This window comes from Tachyglossus aculeatus, chromosome 22, assembly GCF_015852505.1.
Source record: "Tachyglossus aculeatus isolate mTacAcu1 chromosome 22, mTacAcu1.pri, whole genome shotgun sequence".
Classification (NCBI taxonomy): domain Eukaryota; kingdom Metazoa; phylum Chordata; class Mammalia; order Monotremata; family Tachyglossidae; genus Tachyglossus; species Tachyglossus aculeatus.
The window spans coordinates 38522813-38547986 of NC_052087.1; the positions used below are offsets into that span (position 1 = coordinate 38522813).

Genomic DNA, 25174 nt, shown 5'->3' on the forward strand with positions numbered 1-25174 from the left:
TATGCCTTGAACAGAAATACATTGTTAACCACTCTGCCTCTGGATGAGGCTGTAACTTCCTGACCTTTTAGCACGGGGCTCCGGCCACGGAGAAGTTCTTTGAGTTGTACCTTGCTTTGAGGACCTTATTAATGTACCAAGCCAGGTACCATTGAGAAAAGGCAGCAAGTAGGCCACAAAGAAGGCAGAAATTACCACTGCATCCATCCCCAGCTTCTCGATTCCCAAGTCCCCTTCACTCTGGGCTGATGCCGGAGTGGGAAATATCGCAGTAGCCAAGCGTGTGCCAGTGGCAGACCAGCCTGTCCCAAAAGGCATACGAAGGCTTGGGTCATATTGCCATTTTGGCCTGTTTGTTGGTGCCTGCTCTAGATTACTAACGTTGTGTGCCCATTAAGGGGCACTAGGGACTGAGACCCCTGGTTTCCCCCCATAGACCCCCAAATATTTGGGGGGAGGCCTTCGCCTATTCCCCACCATGGCTTTTTGAAGAAATGCTTAAGCTGGAGGATAGCAAAACGTGATTGATAGCTGGCCCAACCTGTGTGCCTCTACCTGTTAACGACCGGCCTGGAGAAATTGTCTTATTGCAGGCTGATACAGTCGCAGAAAGGCCGGCGCGGGGAAGTCCAAGCCATCCAGGATTCCCAGGCCAACTGAAATAACGGGACCGGCTTGATTGAAAAAAACCTTTGACGTTGCTAAAGTTAACTTCACACCATGTCTTCGCATCAAAGAAACCATAGGGAAGAGCAGCAAGCTGCCTTGGGGCTTGTGTTAAGGGCTTGGATCTACCCCAGCGCTTAGTACAGTGCCTGGCACATGGTGAGCGCTTAAAACCATAAAAAAAAAATAGGGCCACAGTGACTTGCTTTAGCCAAAGCTAGAGTGGCACAGAACCGTGCTTACTGTCAGCAGTACTTAAAGGGGGTAACCTGTCAATCGGCAGTATGAATGGAGCAGAGCACTGTACTAAGCGCTTGTTAGACATGATCCCTTGCCCTCCAAGAGGCCAGGAAAGCAGGAGGAAGTTAAGGCGGCCTCTCTTTCACCGTCCTGCCAAGCATTGTCCCATCTACAGCCCCCCGAGGAAGGGAGAGGTTATTTTTTAAAAGCTCCCCCTGCAATGGCTTCTGAGCCAGAGAGCGCCCAGACAGGGGGAGATTCAAGTGCTAGCCAAAGAGCCACCTCAGCGCTTAGTACAGTGTCTGGCACATAGTAAGCGCTTAATACCATCATTACTAAAGTGGCTGTGACTACGGCAGGGGGCAACGTAGTGTTTTGCTGCAGACTCCACCAAAGTACGGATGAAAAACGTTTGCGTTTGTGGTGATCTGCTGCCCCTATCTAATTTAATAATAACAATAATGGTCTTTTTTAAGCAGTATGGCATACTGGATAGAACACAGGCCTGAGGGTCAGAATGTCACGGGTTCTAATCCTGGCTCCACCGGGGTGTCTGCTGTGGGAACTTGGGCAAGTACTTCTCTGGGACTCAATTCTCTCACCTGAAAAATGAGGAGACTGTGAGTCCTATGTGGGATAGGGACTGTGTCCAACTTGATTTGCTTGTACCCCAGCGCTTAGTACGGTGCCTGGCATATAGTACCTGCTGAACAAATCCCATTATTACTATCTTCAAGGGCTTTTGGCAATATTGGCTCAAAAATCCATTTGATTTGCTCTTGGCACCCCTCCTCTTCCTCCAGAGTGACCGGATGGGAAAACTCAAGGGACAAGAGTCTGCCCGCTCCTGGGTAGAATGGGCATCAGGCCCAACCGGGCAGTCCCCCTGAAAGGATCTGTGGGGTGAAGTGTCCTCCAGCTGCCCCTGCTGTCCTACCAGTTTGGGCCCTTGAGGAAATAACTATAATAATACTTAGCTTCTCTGCCCCACTTGGGGTCATCCAGCACCTCACAGCTTATCTCTGATATGGATAATAAATAAGACATTTGCACATAAAGGTGACCGGGCCGGCTCCCTCCCTCCCCCCTCCCCCTCCTTTTTCAATATAAAAGCATTAAATACGGCTTCAAAATAAAATAAAAATAAGCGCAGAAAGGCCTGATGGCAGGGCCAGCTGTTCTCCACAGGAGAGAATGAGTCAAAACACCCCCGGGTGACTTCACCCACCCGGCCCCGGAGACCCTCGGCCCCACGGGGCCGGGAAGGTTTGGAGGGTCCCCTCTGCGATCAGTCCCGGGGCTCCCATTTTGGAGTCAAATCCAAGCGACAGCCCGGGGGGACGGTGGCAAGAGACCACCCCTCATCCGTGGCCTTGTACCATCCGTGGAAGAGCGGGGCGACAGGACCCCCCCACCTTCTCGTCTCGCAAGGCAGAATTGGGCATGGGGAGGTGGGTCACTTGGACCCCAGGAGTGTGTTTACAATGAAAAAAGTGCTAATCCCTTGCCCGCAGCTCCCAAGGCCCGGCTCTCCCTGGACCCCACGCAGGGGGATTCAGGCCCAAAGCGGCCCTTTTCACATGGTCGTGTAATAATACTGTCATCACATGCTCTCTCTCCCAGCTCCCCACCACTCTGAGGGTCTTAGACCCCCTGGGGAATGAAGGGAAAGCTGGCATCGAAGGCATCATGCCCACCCATCCGAGCAGGAGGCGGAAAGGAAGAGGGTGGGAGATGGGGAGGGGGCGGGAGGCCCTGCCCAGGTGCCCCCTTCCTGGGCACATTTCATGCTCCTCCTCCTGCCACCTAAGCCACACTTCTTTTTCCCACCCAGAAGCTGAAGACCCAAATGAGGTTCCTCACACCCCCTGCCCGCCCAGGCCACAAGTCCTTCAGTCATCTGGACGAGGGTCTCCTTTTTCCAGCCCGCCCCCCAGCCAACTCCACTGAGGTCTGGAGCAAGCTTGGCCACGTGGGAGGTCCGGATCCCCCGTGAAATAAGCAAGCGTCTCTTCATGTGCAATAGGGCACGGGAGACCACCCCGCTAGCCGAGGACTCAGGCTGTCTTCCCTCATGCCCTCCACGGGCCATAATACTGATTATGGTAGGGCCTCCCCCCTCCTCGTTTTAGCATTTCAGCCCCTTGGGGGTCGTCGGAGCAAAAAGAAAAAGGGTGGGGGAAGTCTCACTTGCTGCCCCGTCCCACCCTGGGCCCAGCGCCCCCCGCCCCGCGGAGAAGGCCAGGCCTGGGGGGCGGCCAGACAGAGGTCCTGCAAAGGCCCCCTTTTAGTCTTCCAGCCCCACTTCTTTATTCCGGCTGTGGGGCAAAGGCTTACGCCTTTCCCCAGAGGGAAGAGAGCAGCCCCCCGTTCCAGCGGGATGGAGGGGGGAGAAATAGACAGCCCCAAGGAGGGTAAAGTCGAGGCTCAGGGTGAGAGGGGGTCAAGGGCAGTTTGAGCTGTGAACACCAAAAACCAAGGTGCAATGACAGTCCTGTCCTTGTGGCTCCACGCCGGTCCCACCAGCCCAGCACCACGTGTGGGCCCAGGCGGAAACCACCGCCCTGGGCCCCTTTTTTGCTCCCAGGGACAAGGTTGGGGTGACAACCAGGGGTGTAGCCGGGCAGGGAGAGAGCCAGGGAGGGATGGGGAGCGAGGAGATCTTCCAATTAGCCAGGCCCCGGTCCCAGCTCGGTCCCATGGGGGTGGGTCCCCGCCCCACCTCCAGGAGAAGAGAGTCCGAGGGCCCGGCCTGGCTCTAACGGCTCCTAAGGGCCGGGCGGTGTTGACCACCCCTTCCCCAGGGAGGCGAGGGGGGGGGGACCTCTCCCCTACCCTCGACCCCGCTCCTGCCCTCCTCAGCTACGCCTTGCAGGTGGCTCCCCCAACCCCGGCCTTGACCTCGGCTTTGGGGCCGGGCGTCTGGGCCGGGCCCCTGAAGCCCTCCTGCCCGTAGCAGCGCAGGGCGGCCTCCTCGTAGGCCTCCAGGATGGTCTGCCGCTCCTGGGGGGAGAACTCCAGGGAGAAGGGGTGGACCTGCAGGATGTGTCGTTTGATGGTGCTGACCTTGAGCGTGGCCAGGGCCCCCCCGCACACCATACAGACCAGCCCCCGCCGGCCCCCGTCGTAGTCCATCAGGTACTCGCTCCGCCAGCGTGGCTGGTAGTAGCGCCGCTGCTCCCGGCTGCGCGGGGTGAGGGGCTGCGGGGGCGGGGGCGGGGGCGCCCTCATGGGAAGGCTCAGGCTCTCTTCTTCCTCTTCCTGCTCCTCCTCCTCCTCCTCGCCGGCTGGCTCTTCAGAAGACAGACGAGGGTCTGCTGCGGAGAGAGCGGGGAAGGGGCCGGGCGGGGGAGATAGCGGGGGAGATAGCGGGGCAGTCAAGAGCAGACGCCTCTAGCTCCGGCCCCCAACCATGACGGTGACCCCCCCCACCACCCATATTTTGCCTTTGCCCCTCTCCTCCAACCCTTTCCCATCCATCCCCCCTCTTCCTGTCCTTTTCCTCTCTCCCCTTCTACTCTGCCTCCCCCTGCCTAAGGACTTCCCTTTCCCCCTTTGCTTTGCCTTCTGCCCTGGGCAGCCCCTCTCCCCCTCCCCAGGCTCACCCCACTTTTCCTCTTCCTCCACCACCGCCTCCTCCTTCACCACCACCTCCTCCTCCTCCTCCCCGTCCCCCTGCAGGGTTGTGGCAGCGGCGACAGGGTCCCCCCCGGCCCCCCCTGACAGCTCCAGGAAGGGCGGCCCCGGCCCCAGGCCCAGCAGGCGGGGAGCCTGGCGGCTCCACTCCCGAGCGATGAGGGCCTTGACGGGGCCGCTGAGCTGGGTGGAGCCCGGGTGGCGCTGGTGGATGTGCCTCTTGATGGTGCTGACCTTGAGCGTGGCCAGGACCCCCCCGCACACCATGCAAACCAGCCCCCGCCGGCCCCCATCATAGTCCATCAGGTACTCCAGCCGCCAGCGCTCTTGGTAGTACCGCCGGTGGTCTCGGCCCCGGGCCATGCTGGGGGACGCCCAGGCCCCCTTCTCTTCCTTCTCCTCCTTCTCCCTAGGGCTCCCCACCCCCCAGCCCAGCTCTCCGTCCGCTCCCAAGGAGCTGGGCTCCGGGGGTGAGGGGGTGCCGCCGGAGGGAGGGGCCAGGCCGCTGGCTTTGCTGCTCAAGTCCTGGGGGGCGACGTCATCATCTGCTGCGGGGAGTGGGGGGAAGGATGTTGAGCCTCTTGGCTCCCGGCCACAAGCTCCCTTCCCCGGCCCGACGACTGCGGCCCGCGCCGGGGAGCACCAGTCCCCTTCCGCTAGCCAGGCTAGAGGCACCGGAGCCCCCTCGCCCCCACCCCACAGGCCTGCGTCCGAGCCCTAGAAGCAGATTAATCCACGTCCCCCACCCCCAGCCGTGGGCTGGAAAGAGGACCTGGGAGAAACGGCCAGGCGGTCCGATGCTCTGCCCACCAGATGGCCCAAAACCCGGGACTCCCGTTCCCCCCCGTCGGGGGCCTTAACCCCCTCCCCGCCCAAGCGGGGGTCCGGAGGGCCTGGCCCCCTGGGGTAAATGGGGGCAGGGGCGAAGGGCAAGGGCCGCGCACCTGAAGGGGGCCCCGCCGGGCCCTCGGCCCAGGCGCCCCAGGCCCGCAGCAGGGCGCAGCGCTGGGGAGCGGTGAGCCCCAGGGTGCCCGGGTGGACCTCCAGCACGTGGGCACGGATGTCGTCCAGGTGGAGGCTGGGCAGCGCCTGCCAGCAGACCATGCACACCAGCCGGTTCCCCCGCGGGTCGTAATCCATGAGGAACTCGGCCCGGAACCAGCTCTGCAGAGACTCCTTCAGCTGCCGCTCCAAACTCTGCCCCCACCCACCCCCGCCCCCCGCCCACCGGGCCGCAGAGGCGCGCCAGGCCCGGGGAGCCGAGGGACCCCCACGCCGCCAGCAGCCCTCAGGGGCTGGGGAATTGCCTGCAATGAGTGGAAGGAGGAGGCTGGATGGTTGAGGCCCCACTCCCGCCACCCAGCCCCTCGCCTTCTCCTCTCCTGCGGCACCCCGCCACCCCACCCTCCGCCCACATCCCATCCCGGTCCAAAGGGCCTGCCCGGTGGCTTCCTCACTTCTCGTCCCGCCTGCCCCGCGTTGCTCCTCTCCCTCTCCTCCCTGCCCCCTCCCGACCATCCCAGTTCCCACTGACCCCTGGGCCCCCTCTCCCACCCCTAAACTTCCCTCTCCCTAACCTTCTCCCCGACACCCACTTCCTACCCCTCTCATCATCAACTTGGACTCCTGGTCTCCTCTCCCCTGGACCACTACACCTTGCCCTCCCCTCCTTTCTACGGTCCCCTCCCCACCAACTCCAGCCTGATGACTCTCCCAGCATGGCCCCCAGCCTGGCCCCTCCCTCCCTTTTCTGCCCCCTTCCCACCACCTCCCCCTTACCTGAGCTCTTCAACAGGTGGGCGGGTGGGTCTGTCCCCCCTTCCTCCTCTTCCTCTTCTTCCTCCTCCGCCCCTTGCTCTTCCCCAGCCCCCGGCCCCTCGCCCCCGGCCCCCAGCCCCAGATGAGCGTCCCAGCTGCTGCTGATGATCTCCTTCTGGCGGGGGCTCCAGTACAGGGAGTATGGGTGTTTCTGGCGGATGTGGCGCTTGATGGTGCTGAGCTTGAGGGTGGCCAGGGAGCTGCCGCACACCATGCACACCATGCCGTGCCGCGGAGGGTTGAAGTCCATCAGGTATTCCAGTCGCCAGTGGTCGTGGTAGTAGCGCCGGTGGTCGCGGCCGGGGATGCGGCTCTTGCCAGGCCGGGAAGCCCACGCCTCGCAGTGGTCCGAGTACTTCCGCCCGGCGGGCGGGCCCAGGCCCCCGGACCTGGGGGAGGAGATGGGGGTGCTCCCCCAGGGTCCTGGGGCATCCCCCTCGGGCTGCAGACCTTGCCCTGGGAGGGGAGGCACAGGGTGGGTGGATTTCATCCGTGGGCTCTTTGGGAACAGAACCCAGGGGGTCCCACTCCCCAGACCTAGAGAAGTACTCAGCTGCGGGGCTGGTGGGGAGGAGGGAGGAGGAAGGAGGAAGCGGAGGGAGGGACGAGGTCTCAGTGCCCTGTCTCCAAGAGACAGGCATGGACGGGCAATGGGGCCAATAGCAAATCCTTTAAGGAAGAGCAAAAAAAGAAGCACTGTCGCTTTAAGAGAGGAGAGAGAACAAAAGAAAGAGGGGCCTGAAAGAGAAGCTGGGTGAAGAGCATTGTTGAGGAAAGAATTGTTGAAGAGGGTGGCATCTGTCTCTTTAAGAGAAAGGCCCACGTGATAGAAGGACTAGCTATGGCTTTAAGTTGGAGTGTGGGGGAGGCAGGGGGGCTGCCTGGAGGAAAGCATCCTCTCAAAAGAAAGGTTAATGGGGCAGGATGGGACCTAGGGAATGGCGAGCCAAGCAGCTACAGAGCGTGGCATCTGGCTCCTGTAAGAGCGGAGGTGGCCTGTTTCCGTGGGAAGATGCTTCAGTCCCATAAAGAGAGCAGAGGGGTCCCTATGAAACCGTGTCCTTTAGACTTAGGCCTGGCAGAGACCTTTGACAGCCCAGACCTTCCCCTCCCTCCATCCCCCAGCTCCGCCTGCCCTTTTTGTGCCATCCACGGAGGGAGCTGGGAATCCGAGACATTGAGCGTCAGGGAGGTGAGCGGGGACGGAGAAGTGGGGGGGAGCAAAAGCCAAGAAATGGAGACCACCAGGAGAGCCATCGAAAGATCTTAATCTGAAAATGGCCCACAAGGAGATGCCACAGTCCACCTCACCCTGTGCCAACGGTATCTACAAAGAGCCTACTGGCTCTCCCAATCCAGAGGCCAGATGTGGCTCTGGGAGGGAGAACGACGATAAAGGCAGGAAGGATGGGAAGGCGTCCTTCTCCTTAAGGACGTGAGGGAGAACAGTGCTTTTAGACTGTGAGCCCACTGTTGGGTAGGGACTGTCTCTATATGTTGCCGACTTGTACTTCCCAAGCGCTTAGTACAGTGCTCTGCACACAGTAAGCGCTCAATAAATACGATTGATGATGACGATGATGCTTTGCACATAGGCAGCGCTTAACAAATGCCATTATTATGATGAAGCTAGGACCATTCCGTTGACGGCATCTAAGAGAAGGGGGTCTGTCTCTAAGAAACAGGGGCCTGATGCTTTGAGAACAAAAGAGGCGAGGGTCTGTAGAAGAGCTGAGAGGATGGAACTGGCCACACAATTAAGCCAGCCCTGCTGTTAGCTACTAGCCTGCACACTTGAGGCTAAATAAGGTGTCCCGCTCAAGAGCATGTAGGTTTGTTTTTTTGGAGGGGGGGGCCCAGATCCCATCACCACCCTGGCATTCATCCTCCACCTGCCATTACACAAAAGGACCCCCACCCCCGGACTGAGGAGGGGAAACAAAGAGCCACACTCTGACATCTTTCCCCCCTGCTCACCTTTTCCCCCCTTATTGGTCCTGTGACTGCTGGCCTTTCCTTTATGCTGCTTGACTCCTTTCTGCTTCCTGGATACAGCCTGGAGCTTGGGCAAATGACAGCCTAGCCAGACAATAAATAAATTTTACCAAAAAAAAAAAAAGGATTTGGATGGGTGCTTCTTCTAGACTGTGAGCCCGTTGTTGGGTAAGGACCGTCTCTGTATGTTGCCAACTTGTACTTCCCAAGCGCTTAGTACGGTCAACAAATACACTCAAATGAATGCTTTAAGTACCTAGGAAAATAGTATTCCCTTAAGGGCAAAAAGGAGGAATGCTTTGGGCTTTTCCTTTAAGGTCAAAAGGGAAGGAGTTATTCCTTTAAAGGGGGAGGGGGGGGGCTTTGCATATTTCTAAGGTTGGTGGTCTTTATGAGCAAAGAAAAAAAGGCTTTAAAAACAACAGCTGCCCCCTTAAGAACCAAAGAGGGGAGGAGTTCTGATCCCGCATGGAGGATAGGGCTGCAGGCCCTTTGGGGAGGGGAAGGTTCCTTGGGATGTTATAAAGAGCAGGAGAGGAGTTGAGAGCTCACCTCCTCCAGGAGGCCTTCCCAGACTGAGCCCCTTCCTTCCTCTCCCCCTCGTCCCCCTCTCCATCCCCCCATAATAATAATAATGATGGCATTTATTAAGCGTTTACTATGTGCAAAGTACTGTTCTAAGCGCTGGGGAGGTTACAAGGTGATCAGGTTGTCCCACGTGGGGCTCACAGTCTTAATCCCCATTTTACAGATGAGGTAACTGAGGCCCAGAGAAGTGAAGTGACTTCCCCAAAGTCACACAGCTCACATTTGGTGGAGCCGGAATTCAAACCCATGACCTCTGCTCCAAAGCCCATGCTCTTTCCACTGAGCCACGCTGCTTCTCTTCCCCATCTTACCTCCTTCCCTTCCCCACAGCACCTGTATATATGTATATATGTTTGTACATATTTATTACTCTATTTATTTACTTTACCTGTACATATCTATTCTATTGATTTTATTTTGTATGTTTGGTTTTGTTCTGTCTCCCCCTTTTAGACTGTGAGCCCACTGTTGGGTACGGACTGTCTCTATATGTTGCCAACTTGTCCTTCCCAAGCGCTGAGTCCAGTGCTCTGCACACAGTAAGCGCTCAATAAATACGATTGATTGATTGATTTTAGCCTTAGGGTAGAGAAGAGGAGGGGGAACTGCTTGGAAAATAAAATGACTTTAGGAATGGGGCTCTCTTTTAGGGGGAAAACTCTGGCCCTCTAAAAACGGGTAGGGGCGGAGAGGAAATTAGTATTTAAGGTCGAAGGCAAAATCTGGTCCCTTCAAGCAACGAGAAGAAGCGTGGCTCAGAGGAAAGAGCATGGGCTTGGGAGTCAAGGGTCATGGGTTCAAATCCCGGCTCTGCCGCTTGTCAGCTGTGTGACTTTGGGCAAGTTACTTAACTTCTCTGTGCCTCAGCTACCTCATCTGTAAAATGGGGATGAAGACTGTGAGCCCCCCGTGGGACAGCCTGATGACCTTGTATCCCCCCAGCGCTTAGAACAGTGCTTGGCACATAGTAAGCGCTTAACAAATGCCGTCATAATTATTATTATTCAAGGGAGGGCAGGTCTGTTTTAGAGAGAGGTCGGGCTCTCCCTTCAAGAATAACGGGGAGCTCTGAATTTTGAGAGAAGAGTTCTTTACACGCCGGGAAGGTAGGGCTTAGTCTTTTGAGAGAAATGAAGACCCATTTCACTCAATCCTATTTATTGAGCACTTATTGTGTGCAGAGCAGTAGTAATAATAATAATAATAATAATGGTATTAACCGCTTACTATGTGCAAAGCACTGTTCTAAGCAGTGGGGTTGATACAAGGCAATCAGGTTGTCCCACGTGGGGCTCACAGTCTTCATCGCCATTTTACAGATGAGGGAACTGAGGCCCAGGGAAGTGAATCAATCAATCAATCGATTGTATTTATTGAGCGCTTACTGTGTGCAGAGCACTGTACTAAGCGCTTGGGAAGTACAAGTTGGCAACATATAGAGACGGTCCCTACCCAACAGTGGGCTCACAGTCTAAAAGAAGTGAAGTGACTTGCCCAAAATCACACGGCTGGTAAGTGGCGGGGGCGGGATTAGAACCCGCGTTCTCTGACTCCCAAGCCCGGGCTCTTGCCACTAAGCCACGCTGCTGTACTAAGCGCTTGGGAAAGTACAAAAAGAGACAATCCCTGCCCACAAGGAGCTCACAGTCTTACCCACCATAAGAAAGGGGCAGTTTGCTCTTGTAATAATAATGGCATTTTATTAAGCCATTTATTTTATTTATCAAGGCCCTGCTGAGAGCTCACCTCCTCCAGGAGGCCTTCCCAGACTGAGCCCCTTCCTTCCTCTCCCCCTCGTCCCCCTCTCCATCCCCCCCATCTTACCTCCTTCCCTTCTCCACAGCACCTGTATATATGTATATACGTTTGTACATGTTTATTACCCTATTTATTTATTTATTTTACTTGTACATATCTATTCTATTTATTTTATTTTGTTAGTATGTTTGGTTTTGTTCTCTGTCTCCCCCTTTTAGGCTGTGAGCCCACTGTTGGGTAGGGACTTTCTCTATATGTTGCCAATTTGTACTTCCCAAGCGCTTAGTACAGTGCTCTGCACATAGTAAGCGCTCAATAAATACGATTGATGATGATGATTAAGCGCTTACTACGTGCAAAGCACTGTTCTAGTAAGGGGGGGGTCCTGCCTCTTTAAAATGGGAGACCGTGTCTCTTTATAATAATAATAATAATAATAATAATAATAATAAGGCATTTGTTAAGTGTTTACTATGTGCGAAGCACTGTTCTAAGCGCTGGGGGGGGGATACAAGGGGATCAGGTTGTCCCATCTGGAAAATCCCCATTTTACAGATGAGGTAACTGAGGCTCTGAGAAGTGAAGTGACTTGCCTAAGGTCACACAGCAGACACGTAGTGGAGCCTGGATTAGAACTCATGACCTCTGACTCCCAAGCCTGTGCTCTTTCCACTGAGCCACGCTGCTTCTCTCCAAGAGAGGGGGAAAAAGGTGACCGTCCCTGGAGCTTAAAACAGTGCTTGGCACATAGTAAGCGCTTAACAAATGCTATCATTACTATTATTAAAGCCAAGAGGAGAAGAAGCAGAGCCTAGTGGCTAGAGCACACACCTGGGAGTCGGAATGTCATGGGTTCTAATCCCAGTGCTGCCACTGATGTATGGCCTTGGGCAAGTCACTTCACTTCTCTGTGCCTCACTTGCTGCCTCCCATAAAGTGGGGATTAATAATAATAATGATGGCATTTATTAAGCGCTCACTATGTGCAAAGCACTGTTCTAAGCACTGGGGAGGTTACAAGGTGATCGGTTGTCCCACGGGGGGCTCACAGCCTTCATCCCCATTTTACAGATGAGGTAACTGAGGCACAGAGAAGTTAAGATGGTGAGCCCCAGGTGGGACAGGGTCTGTCTCCAACCCGATTTGCTTATACCCTCCCCAGCGCCTATTACAGTGCCTGGCACGTGGTAAGTGCATAATACCATAATTATTATTACTCACTCAATCGTATTTATTGAACGTTTACGATGTGCGTCCCGTTGTGGGCAGGGACCGTCTCTATTGCAGTATTGTACTTTCAAAGCGCTTAGTACAGTGCCCTGCACACAGTAAGTGCTCAATAAATACGGCAATGAATGCAGAGCACTGTACTAATTATTATTATTATTAAGCCCGTTGTGGGCAGGGACTGTCTCTCTTTATTGCAGTATTATACTTTCCAAATGCTTACTACAGTGCTGTGCACTTTGTAAGCGCTCAATAAATATGACTGAATGAACGAATGCAGAGTACTGTACTAATTATTCTAGACTGGAGCCTTCTAGACTGTGAGCCCATTGTTAGGTAGGGACCGTCTCTATATTAGTTGCCTTCTTGTCCTTCCCAAGAGCTTAGGACAGTGCTCTGCACACAGTAAGCGCTCAATAAATATGAGTGAATGAATGAATATATAATTACTACGATTATTATTAAGCCCGTTGCGGGCAGAGATTGACTCTATTACAGTATTTTACTTTCCAAGCGCTTACTACAGTGCTGTGCACACAGTAAGCACTCAATAAATATGGCTGAATGAATGCAGGGCACTGTACTATTATTTTTATTATTATTAAGCCCATTCTGGGCAGGGACCATCTCTCTTTAGTGCAGTACTTTCCAAGCGCTTAGTACGGTGCTGTGCACACAGTAAGCACTCAATAAATACGACAATGAATGAATGCAGAGCACTGTACTAATTATTATTATTGTGATTATTATTAAGCCCATTCTGGGCGGTGGTTGTTTCTCTTTAGTGCCTTATTATACTTCCCAAGTGCTTAGTACAGTGCTCTGCACAGTAAGCGCTCAATAAATATGACTGAATGAATGCAGAGCACTATATTAATTATCATATATATATATATAAAATATAATAATCCCGTTGTGGGCAGGGATTGTCTTTTCATTGCAGCGTTGTACTTTCCAAGCTTAGTACACTGCTCCGCACACAGTAAGCGCTCAATAAATACGCTTGAATGAATTCACTCATTCATTCCATCGTATTTATTGAGCGCTTACTGTGTGCGGAGCACTGTACTAAGCGTTTAGGAAGTACAAATCGGCAACATATAGAGACGGTCCCTACCTAACAAGGGGCTCAAAATCTAGAATGAATGAATGCACAGCACTGTACTAATAATGATAATGGTATTTGTTAAGCGCTTACTATGGGCTAAGCACTGTTCTAAGCGCTGGGGGGATACAACGTCATCAGATTGGCCCACGTGGGGCTCCCAGTCTTCATCCCCATTTTACAGATGAGGGAACTGAGGCCCAGAAGTGAAGTGACTTGCCCAACGTCACCCAGCTGACAAGGGGCGGAGTCGGGATTTGAACCCATGACCTCTGACTCCCAAGCCCGGGCTCTTTCTTCGCCGCTTCTACAATAATAAAACCGGCTGGGCACGGGATGGAAACGTGGGCCTTTGTAAGGGTGGCGAGAAGGAGGTTGCCACGAAGCAGCGTGGCTCAGTGGAAAGAGCCCGGGCTTTGGAGTCAGAGGTCATGGGTTCAAATCCTAGCTCTGCCACTTGTCAGCTGGGTGACTTTGGGCAAGTCACTTCACTTCTCTGGGCCTCAGTTCCCTCATCTGGAAAATGGGGATTAAGACTGTGAGCCCCCTGTGGGACAACCTGATCTTGTAATCTCCCCAGCGCTTAGAACAGTGCTTTGCACATAGTAAGCGCTTAATAAATGCCATCATCATCATCATGAAGCAGCGTGGCTCAGTGGAAAGAGCCTGGGCTTGGGAGTCACAGGTCGTGGGTTCTATTCCTGCTCCCCCACCTGTCAGCTGGGTGACTTTGGGCAAGTCACTTCACTTCTCTGGGCCTCAGTTCCCTCATCTGTAAAATGAGGACTTTCATTCATTCATTCAATCGTATCTACTGAGTGCTTACTGTGTGCCTCTGCACTGTACTAAACGCTTGGGAAGTACAAGTCGGCAACACACAGAGACGGCCCCTACCCAACAACGGGCTCACAGTCTAGAAGGGGGAGAGAGACAACAAAACAAAACATAACGACTTTGGGCCCCACGTGGGATAACCTGACCACCTTGTATCCCCCTCAGCGCTTAGGACAGTGCTTGGCACATAGTACGTGCTTAACAGATACCATCAAGTCACTTAACTTCTCTGGGCCTCAGTTCCCTCATCTGCAAAATGGGGATGAAGACTGTGAGCCCCACATGGGCCAACCTGATTACCCTGTATCTACCCCGGGGCTTAGAACAGTGCTTGGCAATCAATCAATCATATTTATTGAGCACTTACTGTGTGCAGAGCACTGTACTAAGCGCTTGGGAAGTACAAGTTGGCAACATATAGAGGCAGTCCCTACCCAATAGTGGGCTCACAGTCTAAAAGGGGGAGCCAGAGAACAAAACCAAACATACTAACAAAATAAAATAAATAGAATAGATATGTACAAGTAAAATAGAGTAATAAATATGTACAAACATATATCCATATATACAGGTGCTGTGGGGAAGGGAAGGAGTTAAGACGGGGGGATGAAGGGGGGACGAGGGGGAGAGGAAGGAAGGGGCTCAGTCTGGGAAGGCCACCTGGAGGAGGTGAGCTCTCAGTAGGGCCTTGGCACATGGTAAGCGCCTAACAAATGCCATTATTATTATTATTTAAGGTCGCACATAGTAAGCGCTTAATACCACTTCTCAGCTGTGTGACTTTGGGCAAGTCACCTAACTTCTCTGGGCCTCAGTTCCCTCATCTGTAAAAAGGGGATGAAGACTGTGAGCCCCACGTGGGACAACCTGATGACCTTGCCATCTACCCCAGCGCCCGGCACATAGTAAGCGCTTAATACCAACATTATTATTACCATTATTAACATTTAAGGAGCGCGGGGCGGCCTCCCTCTCTCCCTTCCCTCCCCCCCTTTCCCCTTGCAGAACCGGTCCGCGCCCACCAGGTGGCGCCGCCGCCCACCCCCTCCCCTTTCCCCTTGCAGAACCGGCCCGCGCCCACCAGGTGGCGCCGCCGCCGCCCGCCCCCTCCCCTTTCCCCTTGCAGAGCCTGTCTTCGCCCGCCAGGTGGCGCCGCCGCCCGCCCCCTCCCCTTTCCCCTTGCAACGCTGAATCGCGCCCGCGCCCTCCCCTTTCCCCTTGCAGAACCGGTCCGCGCCCACCAGGTGGCGCCGCCGCCGCCCGCCCCCTCTCCTTTCCCCTTGTAACGTTAAATCGCGCCCGCGCCCTCCCCTTTCCCCTTGCAGCGCTGGTCCGCGCCCGCCAGGTGGCGCCGCCGCCCGCCCCCTCCCCTTTCCCCTTGCAGCGCCGGGCCGCGCCCACCAGGTGGCGCCGCCTCCCGCCCCCTCTCTTTTCCCCTTACAACGCTGAATCGGGCCCGCGCCCTCCCCTTTCCCCTTGCAGAACCGGTCCACGCCCGCCAGGTGGCGCCGCCGCTCGCCCCGTCCCCTTTCCCCTTGCAGCGCCGGGCCGCGCCCACCAGGTGGCGCCGCCTCCCGCCCCCTCTCTTTTCCCCTTACAACGCTGAATCGCGCCCGCGCCCTCCCCTTTCCCCTTGAAGAACCGGCCCGCGCCCGCCAGGTGGCGCCGCCGCCCGCCCCCTCTCCTTTCCCCTTGCAGCGCTGAATAGCGCCCGCCCCCTCCCCCTTGCAGAACCGGTCCGCGCCCGCCAGGTGGCGCCGCCGCCCGCCCCCTCCCTTTCCCCCTGCAACGCTAAATCGCGCCCGCGCCCTCCCCTTTCCCCTTGCAGAACTGACCCGCGCCCGCCAGGTGGCGCCGCCGTCCGGCCCCTCTCCTTTCCCCTTGCAGCGCCGTTCCGCGCCCGCCGGGTGGCGCCGCCGCGGGCCCCGTCCCCTTTCCCCTTGCAGCGCCGTTCCGCGCCCGCCAGATGGCGCCGCCGCGGGCCCCGTGCCCTTTCCCCCTGCAGCGCCGGTCCCGTGCCGGCAGGCGGCGCGCCCCCCCGGCGTGCGCCGGCTTTGTTGGGTGTCTGTGGCAGGGTCCGGGGGAGCGTCCCAACCGGTGCGCGCGCGCCCCCCGCCCCCCCCCGGGCCCCCGGGCCCCCCTTTCACCTCTGCCGTCGCCGTCGTGTCGCGGGCGGCCTCCAGGGCCTCCGGGGCCCCCGGGGCAGGCGAGCAGCAGCAGCGGGCTCCGGCCGGCGGGGGCCGGGCCGCCGCCGCCTCCTCCTCCTCCTCGGCCGCCGCCGCCGCCCCGGCGGGGCCGGTCCTGGCCGGGCTCCATGGACGGACCCTTCCCCGGGCTCGTGCCCGCCGGCGGGGGCCGTGGGTGCGCGGCGGCCGGGGAGGGAGGGAGGGAGGGATGGGGGGGCGTGGCGCGGGGCCCCTGGGGGCTCCTCTCCTCTCTTTGCGGGGCTCCTGGGTAAATTTAAAGGGGCCGCGCGCTATTTCTTCCGCCCGACAGCTCCGGGGGGGGGGTGTCCGGTGGGGGGCGCGCGGGGCCCTTGGGGGGGCTCCTCTACTCTCTTTGCGGGGCTCCTGGGTAAATTTAAAGGGGCCGCGCGCTATTTCCGCCCGACAGCCCCTGAGGGGGGGCGCGGGGCCCCTGTGGGGGGCTCCTCTCATCATCATCATCATCATCAATCGTATTTATTGAGCGCTTACTGTGTGCAGAGCACTGTACTAAGCGCTTGGGTTCCTGGGCAAATTTAAAGGGGCCGCGCGCTATTTGCGTCCGACGGCTCCTGAGGGGGGTCCAGTAGGGGGCGCGCGGGGCCCCTGGGGGGGCTCCTGGGTAAATTTAAAGGGGCCGCGCGCTATTTCCGCCCGACAGCTCCTGAGGGGGGGGGGTCCGGTAGGGGGCGCGCGGGGCTCCTGGGGGGGGCTCCTGGGCAAATTTAAAGGGGCCGCGCGCTATTTCCGCCCGACGGCTCCTGAGGGGGGTCCAGTAGGGGGCGCGCGGGGCCCCTGGGGGGGCTCCTGGGCAAATTTAAAGGGGCCGCGCGCTATTTCCGCCCGACGGCTCCTGAGGGGGGGGGGCGGGGGGGGCGCTCCGAGAGACGCCCCCCCATCATTCATTCATTCATTCAGCGCCGCTCCGTGGCCCGGGTCGTGGGTTCTAATCCCGCCTCCGCCCCTTGTCAGCTGGGTGACTTGGGGCAAAGTCACTTCACTTCTCCGGGCCTCAGTTCCCTCGTCTGGAAAATGGGGAGAAAGACTTTGAGCCCCCCCCCGTGGGACAACCTCATCACCTTGTACCCTCCCCAGCGCTTAGAACAGTGCTTGGCACATAGTAAGCGCTCAAATACCGTTATTATTATTCATTTTTCTGGGCCTCAGTTTCCTCATCTGTCAAATGGGGATGAAAACTGTGAGCCCCATGTGGGACAACCTGATCACCTTGTATCACCTCCAGTGCTTACACTAGTGCTTGGCACATAGCACTTAACAAATACCATTACTATTGTTATTATTCATTTCTCTGTGCCTCAATTCCCTCATCTGTAAAATGGGGATGAAGACTGCAAGCCCCCCGTGGGACAACCTCATCACCTTGTACCCTCCCCCAGCGCTTAGAACAGTGCTTTGCACGCTGTAAGCGCTTAACAAATACCATCATTATTATTATTATTATTCATTTCTCTGCTCCTCAGTTTCCTCATCTGTCAAATGGGGATGAAAACTGTGAGCCCCATGTGGAACAACCTGATCACCTTGTATTCCCCCCAGCACTTAAAACAGCGCTTGGCACATAGTGCTTAACAAATACCATTAGTATTATTATTATTCATTTCTCCGTGCCTCAGTTCCCTCATCTGTAAAATGGGGAGGAAGACTGAGCCCCATGTGGAACAACCTGATCACCTTGTATTCCCCCCAGCGCTTAGAATAGTGCTTGGCACATAGTGCTTAACAAATACCATTAGTATTATTATTATTCATTTCTCTGTGCCTCAGTTCCCTCATCTGTAAAATGGGGAGGAAGACTGTGAGCCCCCCGTGGGACAACCTGATCATCTTGTAACCTCCCCTTGCATTTAGAACTGCACTTTGCACATAGTAAGCGCTTAACAATTACCATCATTATTATTATTATTATTCATTTCTCTGCACCTCAGTTTCCTCATCTGTAAAATGGGGATGAAAACTGAGCCCCGTGTGGGACAACCTGATCACCTTGTATCCCCCCAGCACTTAGAACGGTGCTTGGCACATAGTAAGTGCTTAACAAATGCCATTACTATTATTATTCACTTCTCTGTGCCTCAGTTCCCTCATCTGTAAAATGGGGATGAAGACTGTGAGCCCCACGTGGGACAACCTGATTACCTTGCATCTACTCCAGCGCTTAGAACAGTGCTTTGCTTGTAGTAAGCCCTTAACAAATTCCATCATTAGCATTCATTCAATCGTATTTATAATAATGTCGGTATTTGTTAAGCGCTTACTATGTGCTAGGCGCTAGGGTAGATACAAGGTGATCAGGTTGTCCCACGTGGGGCTCACGGTCTTCATCCCCATTTTCCTGATGAGGAAACTGAGGAACAGAATGGCGAAGCGACTTGCCCAAGGTCACACAGCTGACAAACGTCTTCTTAAGAGAAGCAGCGTGGCTCAGTGGCAAGAGCCCCGGCTTGGGAGCCAGAGGTCATGGGTTCTAATCCTGACTCCACCACTTGTCAGCTGCGTGGCTTTGGGCAAGTCACTTCACTTCCCTGGGCCTTAGTGACCTCATCTGTCAAATGGGGATGAAGACTGTGAGCCCCACGTGGGACAACCTGATTCCCTTGTATCTCCCCCAGAGCTTAGAACAGTGCTTTGCACAGAGTAAGTGCTTAACAAATGCCATCATCATTATTATTATTAAGTGGCGGTGCCAAGATTAGAACCCATGACCTCTGACTCCCAAACCTGGGCTCTTTCCATTGGGCAACACTGTGTGCAAAGCACTGTACAATATCCCCCTCCGCCCCCCGGTGTACCCCCCCCAACGGCAGCCCACGCTGCGGGGAATGTGTTGCCCTGACGCGGGGTGAGGGGGCATCTGGGCCAGGCTCCCGACCCCATGCTGCTGGGCCGCACCGGGCACTGGACACTGAGGACCGGACCCAAAAAGCTGGGAACTGGGCACCAAGCACTGGGAACTGGGCAGCGAGCACTGGACACCAAGTACTGGGCACCGGGCACTGAGGACCGGACCCCAAATGCTGGGAACTGGGCACCGAGCACTGGACACCAAGTACTGGGCACCGGGCACTGAGGACCGGACCCCAAATGCTGGGAACTGGGCACCGAGCACTGGACACCAAGTACTGGGCACCGAGCACTGGGCACTGGGCACTGAGCACCAGACACAGAGCGTTGGGAACTGGGCACTGAGCCCCGGGCACCACATACTGGGCAATGGGCACCAAGCACTGGGCACTGAGCCCTGGATACTAAGTACTGAGCACTGAGCCCCAGGCACCAAGTACTGGGCACTGAGCCCCAGACACCAAGTACTGGGCACCAAGTACTGAACACTGAGCCCTGGGCACCAAGTGCTGAGCACCAGACACCAAACACTGGGCCCGGGGCACCAAGTACTGAACACTGAGCCCCGGGCACCAAGTACTGAGCACCAGACACCAAACACTGGGTCCTGGGCACTGAGCCCGGGGCACCAAGTAATGGGCACTGATCCCTAGGCACCGAGCACTGGGCAATGAGCACCGGACACCGAGCATTGGGAACCAGGCACTGAGCAACAGACACTAGGTACTGGGCACTGAGTCCCGGGCACCACATACTGGGCAATGGGCACGAAGCACTGGGCACTGAGCCCTGGATACTAAGTACTGAGCACTGAGCCCCAGGCACCAAGTACTGGGCACCAAGTACTGAACGCTGAGCCCTGGGCACCAAGTGCTGAGCACCAGACACCAAACACTGGGCCCTGGGCACTGAGCCCGGGGCACCAAGTCATGAGCACCAGACACCAAACACTGGGTCCTGGGCATTGAGCCCGGGGCACCAAGTACTGGGCACTGATCCCTAGGCACCGAGCACTGGGCACTGAGCACCGAACACCGAGCATTGGGAACCAGGCACTGAGCACCAGACACTAGGTACTGGGCACTGAGCCCCGGGCACCACGTACTGGGCACTGGGCACTGAGCCCTGATACTGAGCACTGAGCCCCAGGCACCAAGTACTGGGCACTGAGCCCCAGACACCAAGTACTGGGCACTGAGCCCTGGGCACCAAGTGCTGAGCACCAGACACCAAACACTGGGCCCTGGGCACTGAGCCCGGGGCACCAAGTACTGGGCATTGATCCCTAGGCACTGAACCCCGGGCACAGGGCCCCGGCCTAGAGGGAGCGAGAGGAGGAGAGGCCGGGGGAAGAGCTGGGCATCTAACAGTCCTGGCAGGGGCGACCCCCACTTCCCCTCGGGGGGCCCCCCAAAGCTGAGGGCGGCCAGCTGGGCATCGGGGACAGACGGAGGGACGGAGGGTGGGAAGGAGGTTCAGAGGAGGGGGCCGAAGGGGGGAAGGGAGTAGTCATTGTAATGATAATAATAATAATAATAATGATAGTGTTTATTAAGCGCTTACTTTGTGCAAAGCACTGTTCTAAGCGCTGGGGAGGTTACAAGGTGATGAGTCTGTCCCACGGGGGGCTCACAGTCTTCATCCCCATTTTACAGATGAGGTCACTGAGGCCCAGAGAAGTGAAGTGACTTGCCCAAGGTCACACGGCTGACAAGTGGCGGGGCCGGGATTTGAGCCCATGACCTGTGACTCCAAAGCCCGGGCTCTTTCCACTGAGCCACGCTGCTTCTCATAATAATAATGATGGTATTTGTTAAGCACTTACTATGTGCCAAGCACTGTTAGGAGGAAGAGGGAGGAGGGTCCGAGGGTGGGGGGAGGCCTTCCCAGCCTAAACCCCACTTTTCCTCCCTCTCCCACTCCCTTCTGCCTGGCCCTGACTTGCTCCCTTTCCTCTCCTCCTGCCCCCGGCCCCACTGCACTTCCGTCATTTTCTTTTATTTGTACTGATGTCTGTTTCTTTATCTTGAGGGCTCTCTCCCCTCCTCTAGACCATGAGCTCTTCATGGGCAGGGACTGTCACTCTTCATTGGTGTAATGTACTTTCCCAAGCGCTTACTACAGTGCTCTTGCACACAGTAAGCGCTCAATGAATACAATTGAATGAATGAATGAATGAAAGGAAGATGTGGGTCAGAGCTGGGAGGGAGAGGAGGTTGGGGAGAGGGGAGGGAGTGTGAGTATTCTCAAGCCCCCTGTTCCTCCCCCTCCTCCTTCCCTCACCTCCAACGATGTGGCCTCCTACTTCATTAGTAAAATTAACTCCATCAGGTCTGAGCTCCCCAAAGTCACACCTCCCCCTTCTCCAACCCCCCTGCTCTCAACCCTCTCCTCTATCCTCCCATCCTTCCCAGCAGTATCCTCAGAGGAGCTCTCCTCCCTCCTCTCAAGTGCTACTCAGGCCACCTGTGCTTCTGACCCCATTCCCTCTCATCTCATGAAATCTCTCACTCCATCCCTTCTCCCCTCCTTAATTTCCATCTTCAACTGCTCACTCTCCACTGGTTCCTTCCCCTCTGCCTTCAAACATGCCCACGTCTCCCCCATCCTAAAAAACCCTCTCTTGACCCCACCTCCCCTTCTAGTTATCGCCCTATCTCCCTCCTACCATTCCTTTCCAAGCTCCTTGAACGAGTCGTCTACACCTGCTGCTCGAATTCCTCAATGCTAACTCTCTCCTTGACCCTCTCCAATCTGGCTTCCGTCCCCTACATTCCACGGAAACTGCCCTCTCAAAGGTCACCAATGACCTCCTGCTTGCCAAATCCAACGGCTCCTACTCTATCCTAATCCTCCTCGACCTCTCAGCTGCCTTCGACACTGTGGACCACCCCCTTCTCCTCAACACGCTATCCGACCTTGGCTTCACAGACTCCGTCCTCTCCTGGTTCTCCTCTTATCTCTCCGGTCGTTCATTCTCAGTCTCTTTTGCAGGCTCCTCTTCCCCCTCCCACCCCCGTACTGTGGGGGGTTAGCGGCAGAGGAGCGGAGGGTGCGGGCTGGGCTGGAGAAGGAGAGAAGGGAGGTGAGATAGGAGGGGGTGAGGGGATGGACAGCCTTGAAGCCGAAAGTGAGGAGTTTTTGCCTGATTCATAGGTTGACCGGCAGCCATTGGAGATTTTTGAGGAGGGGAGTAACATGCCCAGAGCATTTCTGCACAGAGATGCTCCAGGCAGCGGCGTGAAGTATAGACTGAAGTGGGGAGAGACAGGAGGATGGGAGATCAGAGTAATGATGCAGTCGAGATAGGATGAGAGATTGAACCAGCAAGGTAGTGGTTTGGATGGAGAGGAAAGGGTGGATCTTGGCGATGTTGTGGAGGTGAGACCGGCAGGTTTTGGTGACGGATTGGATGTGAGGGGTGAACGTGAGAGCGGAGTTGAGGATGACACCAAGGTTGCAGGCTTGTGAGACTAGAAGGATGGTCGTGCTGTTTACAGTTATGGGAGAGTCAGGGAGAGGGTAGGGTTTGGGAAGGAAGATAAGGAGTTCAGTTTTGGACATATTGAGTTTTTGATGGCGGGCAGACATCCAGATGGAGATGTCCTGAAGGCAGGAGGAGACAGGAGCCTGAGGGGAGGGAGAGAGAGCAGGGGCAGAGATGTAGATTTGGGTGTCATCAGCATAGAGATGATAGTTGAAGCCATGGGAGCACTTATAATAACAATAATAATAATGATGACATTTATTAAGTGCTTACTATGTGCAAAACACTGTTCTAAGCACTGGGTTACAAGGTGATCAGGTTGTCCCACGGGAGACTCACAGTCTTCATCCCCATTTGACAGATGAGGGAACTGAGGCACAGAGAAGTCAAGTGACTTGACTAACATCACACAGCAGACAAGTGGCGGAGCCAGGATTTGAACCCATGACCTCTGACTCCGAAGCCCAGGCTCTTTCCACTGAGCCACACGGCTTCTCCGATGTGCTTTGCATATAGTAAGCGTTTAATAAATGCCATCATTATTATTATTATCCCACCTGCTGGCTCAGGCGAGATAGCATTTGAATTTGAGATAGCTGGTACCCCAGGGTCACGTTGGGACATACCACCCCTTGGCCCTCGCCATCTGTGCCCACCTGATGCAGTAATTCATTCTTCCTCTTCCTGCATCCCCTCTAGGTCATGTGGTGGTGGGTGGCACTGGAAGCCATGCCTTCCAGCGCTGTCCTTCCCCTGACCGCATGGGCCGATAACCTCCCTGGCTTGTCAGGAAAGCAGATCCATGGGTCTGGGCAGAGGACAGTTTCTATCCCATGGCCGGGGCAACAGAAGGCGGCACCCCGCCTTTAAGGCGTACGAATAGGAGGTAAGGAAGGTGGTTGGTGGCCCACCATGGTTGTTGAGGCACTGCACTGAGGTACGGGGCCAAAGATGGTTGAAGTGTCCGCTGCATGCAGATAGAGCGGTGCAGCAGTGGGACAGATAACACTTCCCAACTAGCACACCTTTAGTTAATAGCAAAAGTCTTTGCAACCCATGGATGAGGGAGCTGCCTCAGTTCTCGAAGGAGGCCTTAAAACCAGCCCCAAACTCCTTCTGTGGGGTGGACTCCTCGTCAGCCGCATGGTACATTGCTAGAAATGATCGCGTCCAATTGTCCAGAATTACTGGGGTGAAGGGGTGAGGGGCCACCGGTCAGGTTGAAACAGGTGGCCTGGTAGAGACAGGTTCCCTTCCCCGATGCTGTCACGTCATGGCTAAGACTGAAGACAGGCTCTCTGGGTACATATCTATTCTATTTATTTTATTTTGTTAGTATGTTTGGTTTTGTTCTCTGTCTCCCCCTTTTAGACTGTGAGCCCACTGTTGGGTAGGGACTGTCTCTATATGTTGCCAACTTGTATTTCCCAAGTGCTTAGTACAGTGCTCTGCACACAGTAAGCGCTCAATAAATACGATTGATGGATTGACTGATTGGGAGGCAGTTAATTGATTATTCCTTTGCTGGACCTGTCTGGAAGTCGGGCAATCCTTACCTTAGAATTGTGAGGCAGAGAAGTACCCAGGAGCATCATATAGCCAGATACGATTGATAAAGTTTGAAATAATAGCTTTTTCCTAATAATATTTAACATATTCTTAACTCATTCTTAAAAAAACTAATAATTTAACAAATTTTCCAATTTTTATTCTTCTGTTGCTTTCCAAATCCTTGGGAAATGGTGACTAAACCTTTCCAGTCGCTTAAAAGGAAACGATCACAAAGACAAAGTAGACATCCAGATTGAGAAGCAGCGTAGCTAGTGGAAAGAGCCCGGGTTTGGGAGTAGAAGGTCGTGGGTTCTAATCCCGGCTCCACCACTTGTCTGCTGTGTGACGTTAGGCAAGTCACTTGACTTCTTTGTGCCTCAGTTCCCTCATCTGTAAAATGGGGATTAAGACTGTGAGCCCCACGTTGGACAACCTGCTTATCTTGTATCTGCCCCAGCACTTAGTACAGTGCTTGGCACATAGTAATAATAATAATAATGATGGCATTTATTAAGCGCTTACTATGTACAAAGCACTGTTCTAAGTGCTGGGGAGGTTACAACGTGATCATGTTGTCCCACGGAGGGCTCACAATCTTAATCCCCATTTTACAGATGAGGTAACTGAGGCACAGAACAGTTAAGTGACTTGCCCAAAGTCACACAGCTGACAATTGACAGAGCCGGGATTTGAATCCCTGACCTCTGACTCCAAAGCCCGGGCTCTTTCCACTGAGCCATGCTGCTTCCCCAGCTTAGTAAGCACTTACCATAATTATTATTATCTGTACATATGTATGATACCAAATAACGTACAACTGCTTTTAGCCCCTTAGCTAGGCTATGGCAGAGACAACACATTGTCAACCCTTAACATAATGGAAATTTTATATTACAGACCATTTGAACCAATTTAACAAGTGAAGATGAACAAACCCCATTTCTAATATATTCAATTTATAATATGCAGCAATTAAATCTGGACTTTGCGTGCAGCTGTCCCCTTACTAGACTCCTTAAGATCAATGGCTGATTTTAGTTAACTTCTTAACTTCAATTTTAGTAAACTTCATAAAAATCCATTTAAGGAGAGGAAAGCTCCAGATTCAATTATCATTCCAAGTTTCCCTCCCAATATTAGTACTACCTTTACCCCAACAATATCCCTTTACACCAAATTTTAATATTCCAGTTTATCAAAAAT

General features: G+C 54.9%; 1 protein-coding gene across 1 annotated transcript; it reads right to left on the reverse strand.

Moving 5' to 3' along the window:
• Nucleotides 1-2005: 2005 nt before the first annotated feature.
• C22H11orf95 (chromosome 22 C11orf95 homolog) lies at nucleotides 2006-23334 on the reverse strand. The gene is made up of 9 exons (XM_038765347.1): nucleotides 23298-23334; nucleotides 16731-16878; nucleotides 16192-16317; nucleotides 16015-16091; nucleotides 8338-8439; nucleotides 6322-6816; nucleotides 5487-5849; nucleotides 4512-5087; nucleotides 2006-4223 (listed from the first exon to the last, which is right to left on the reverse strand). Exons 1-9 carry the CDS (start codon nucleotides 23332-23334, stop codon nucleotides 3769-3771), a joined length of 2379 nt encoding a protein of 792 aa, XP_038621275.1. The 3' UTR covers nucleotides 2006-3768.
• Between the last annotated feature and the right edge of the window lie 1840 nt (nucleotides 23335-25174).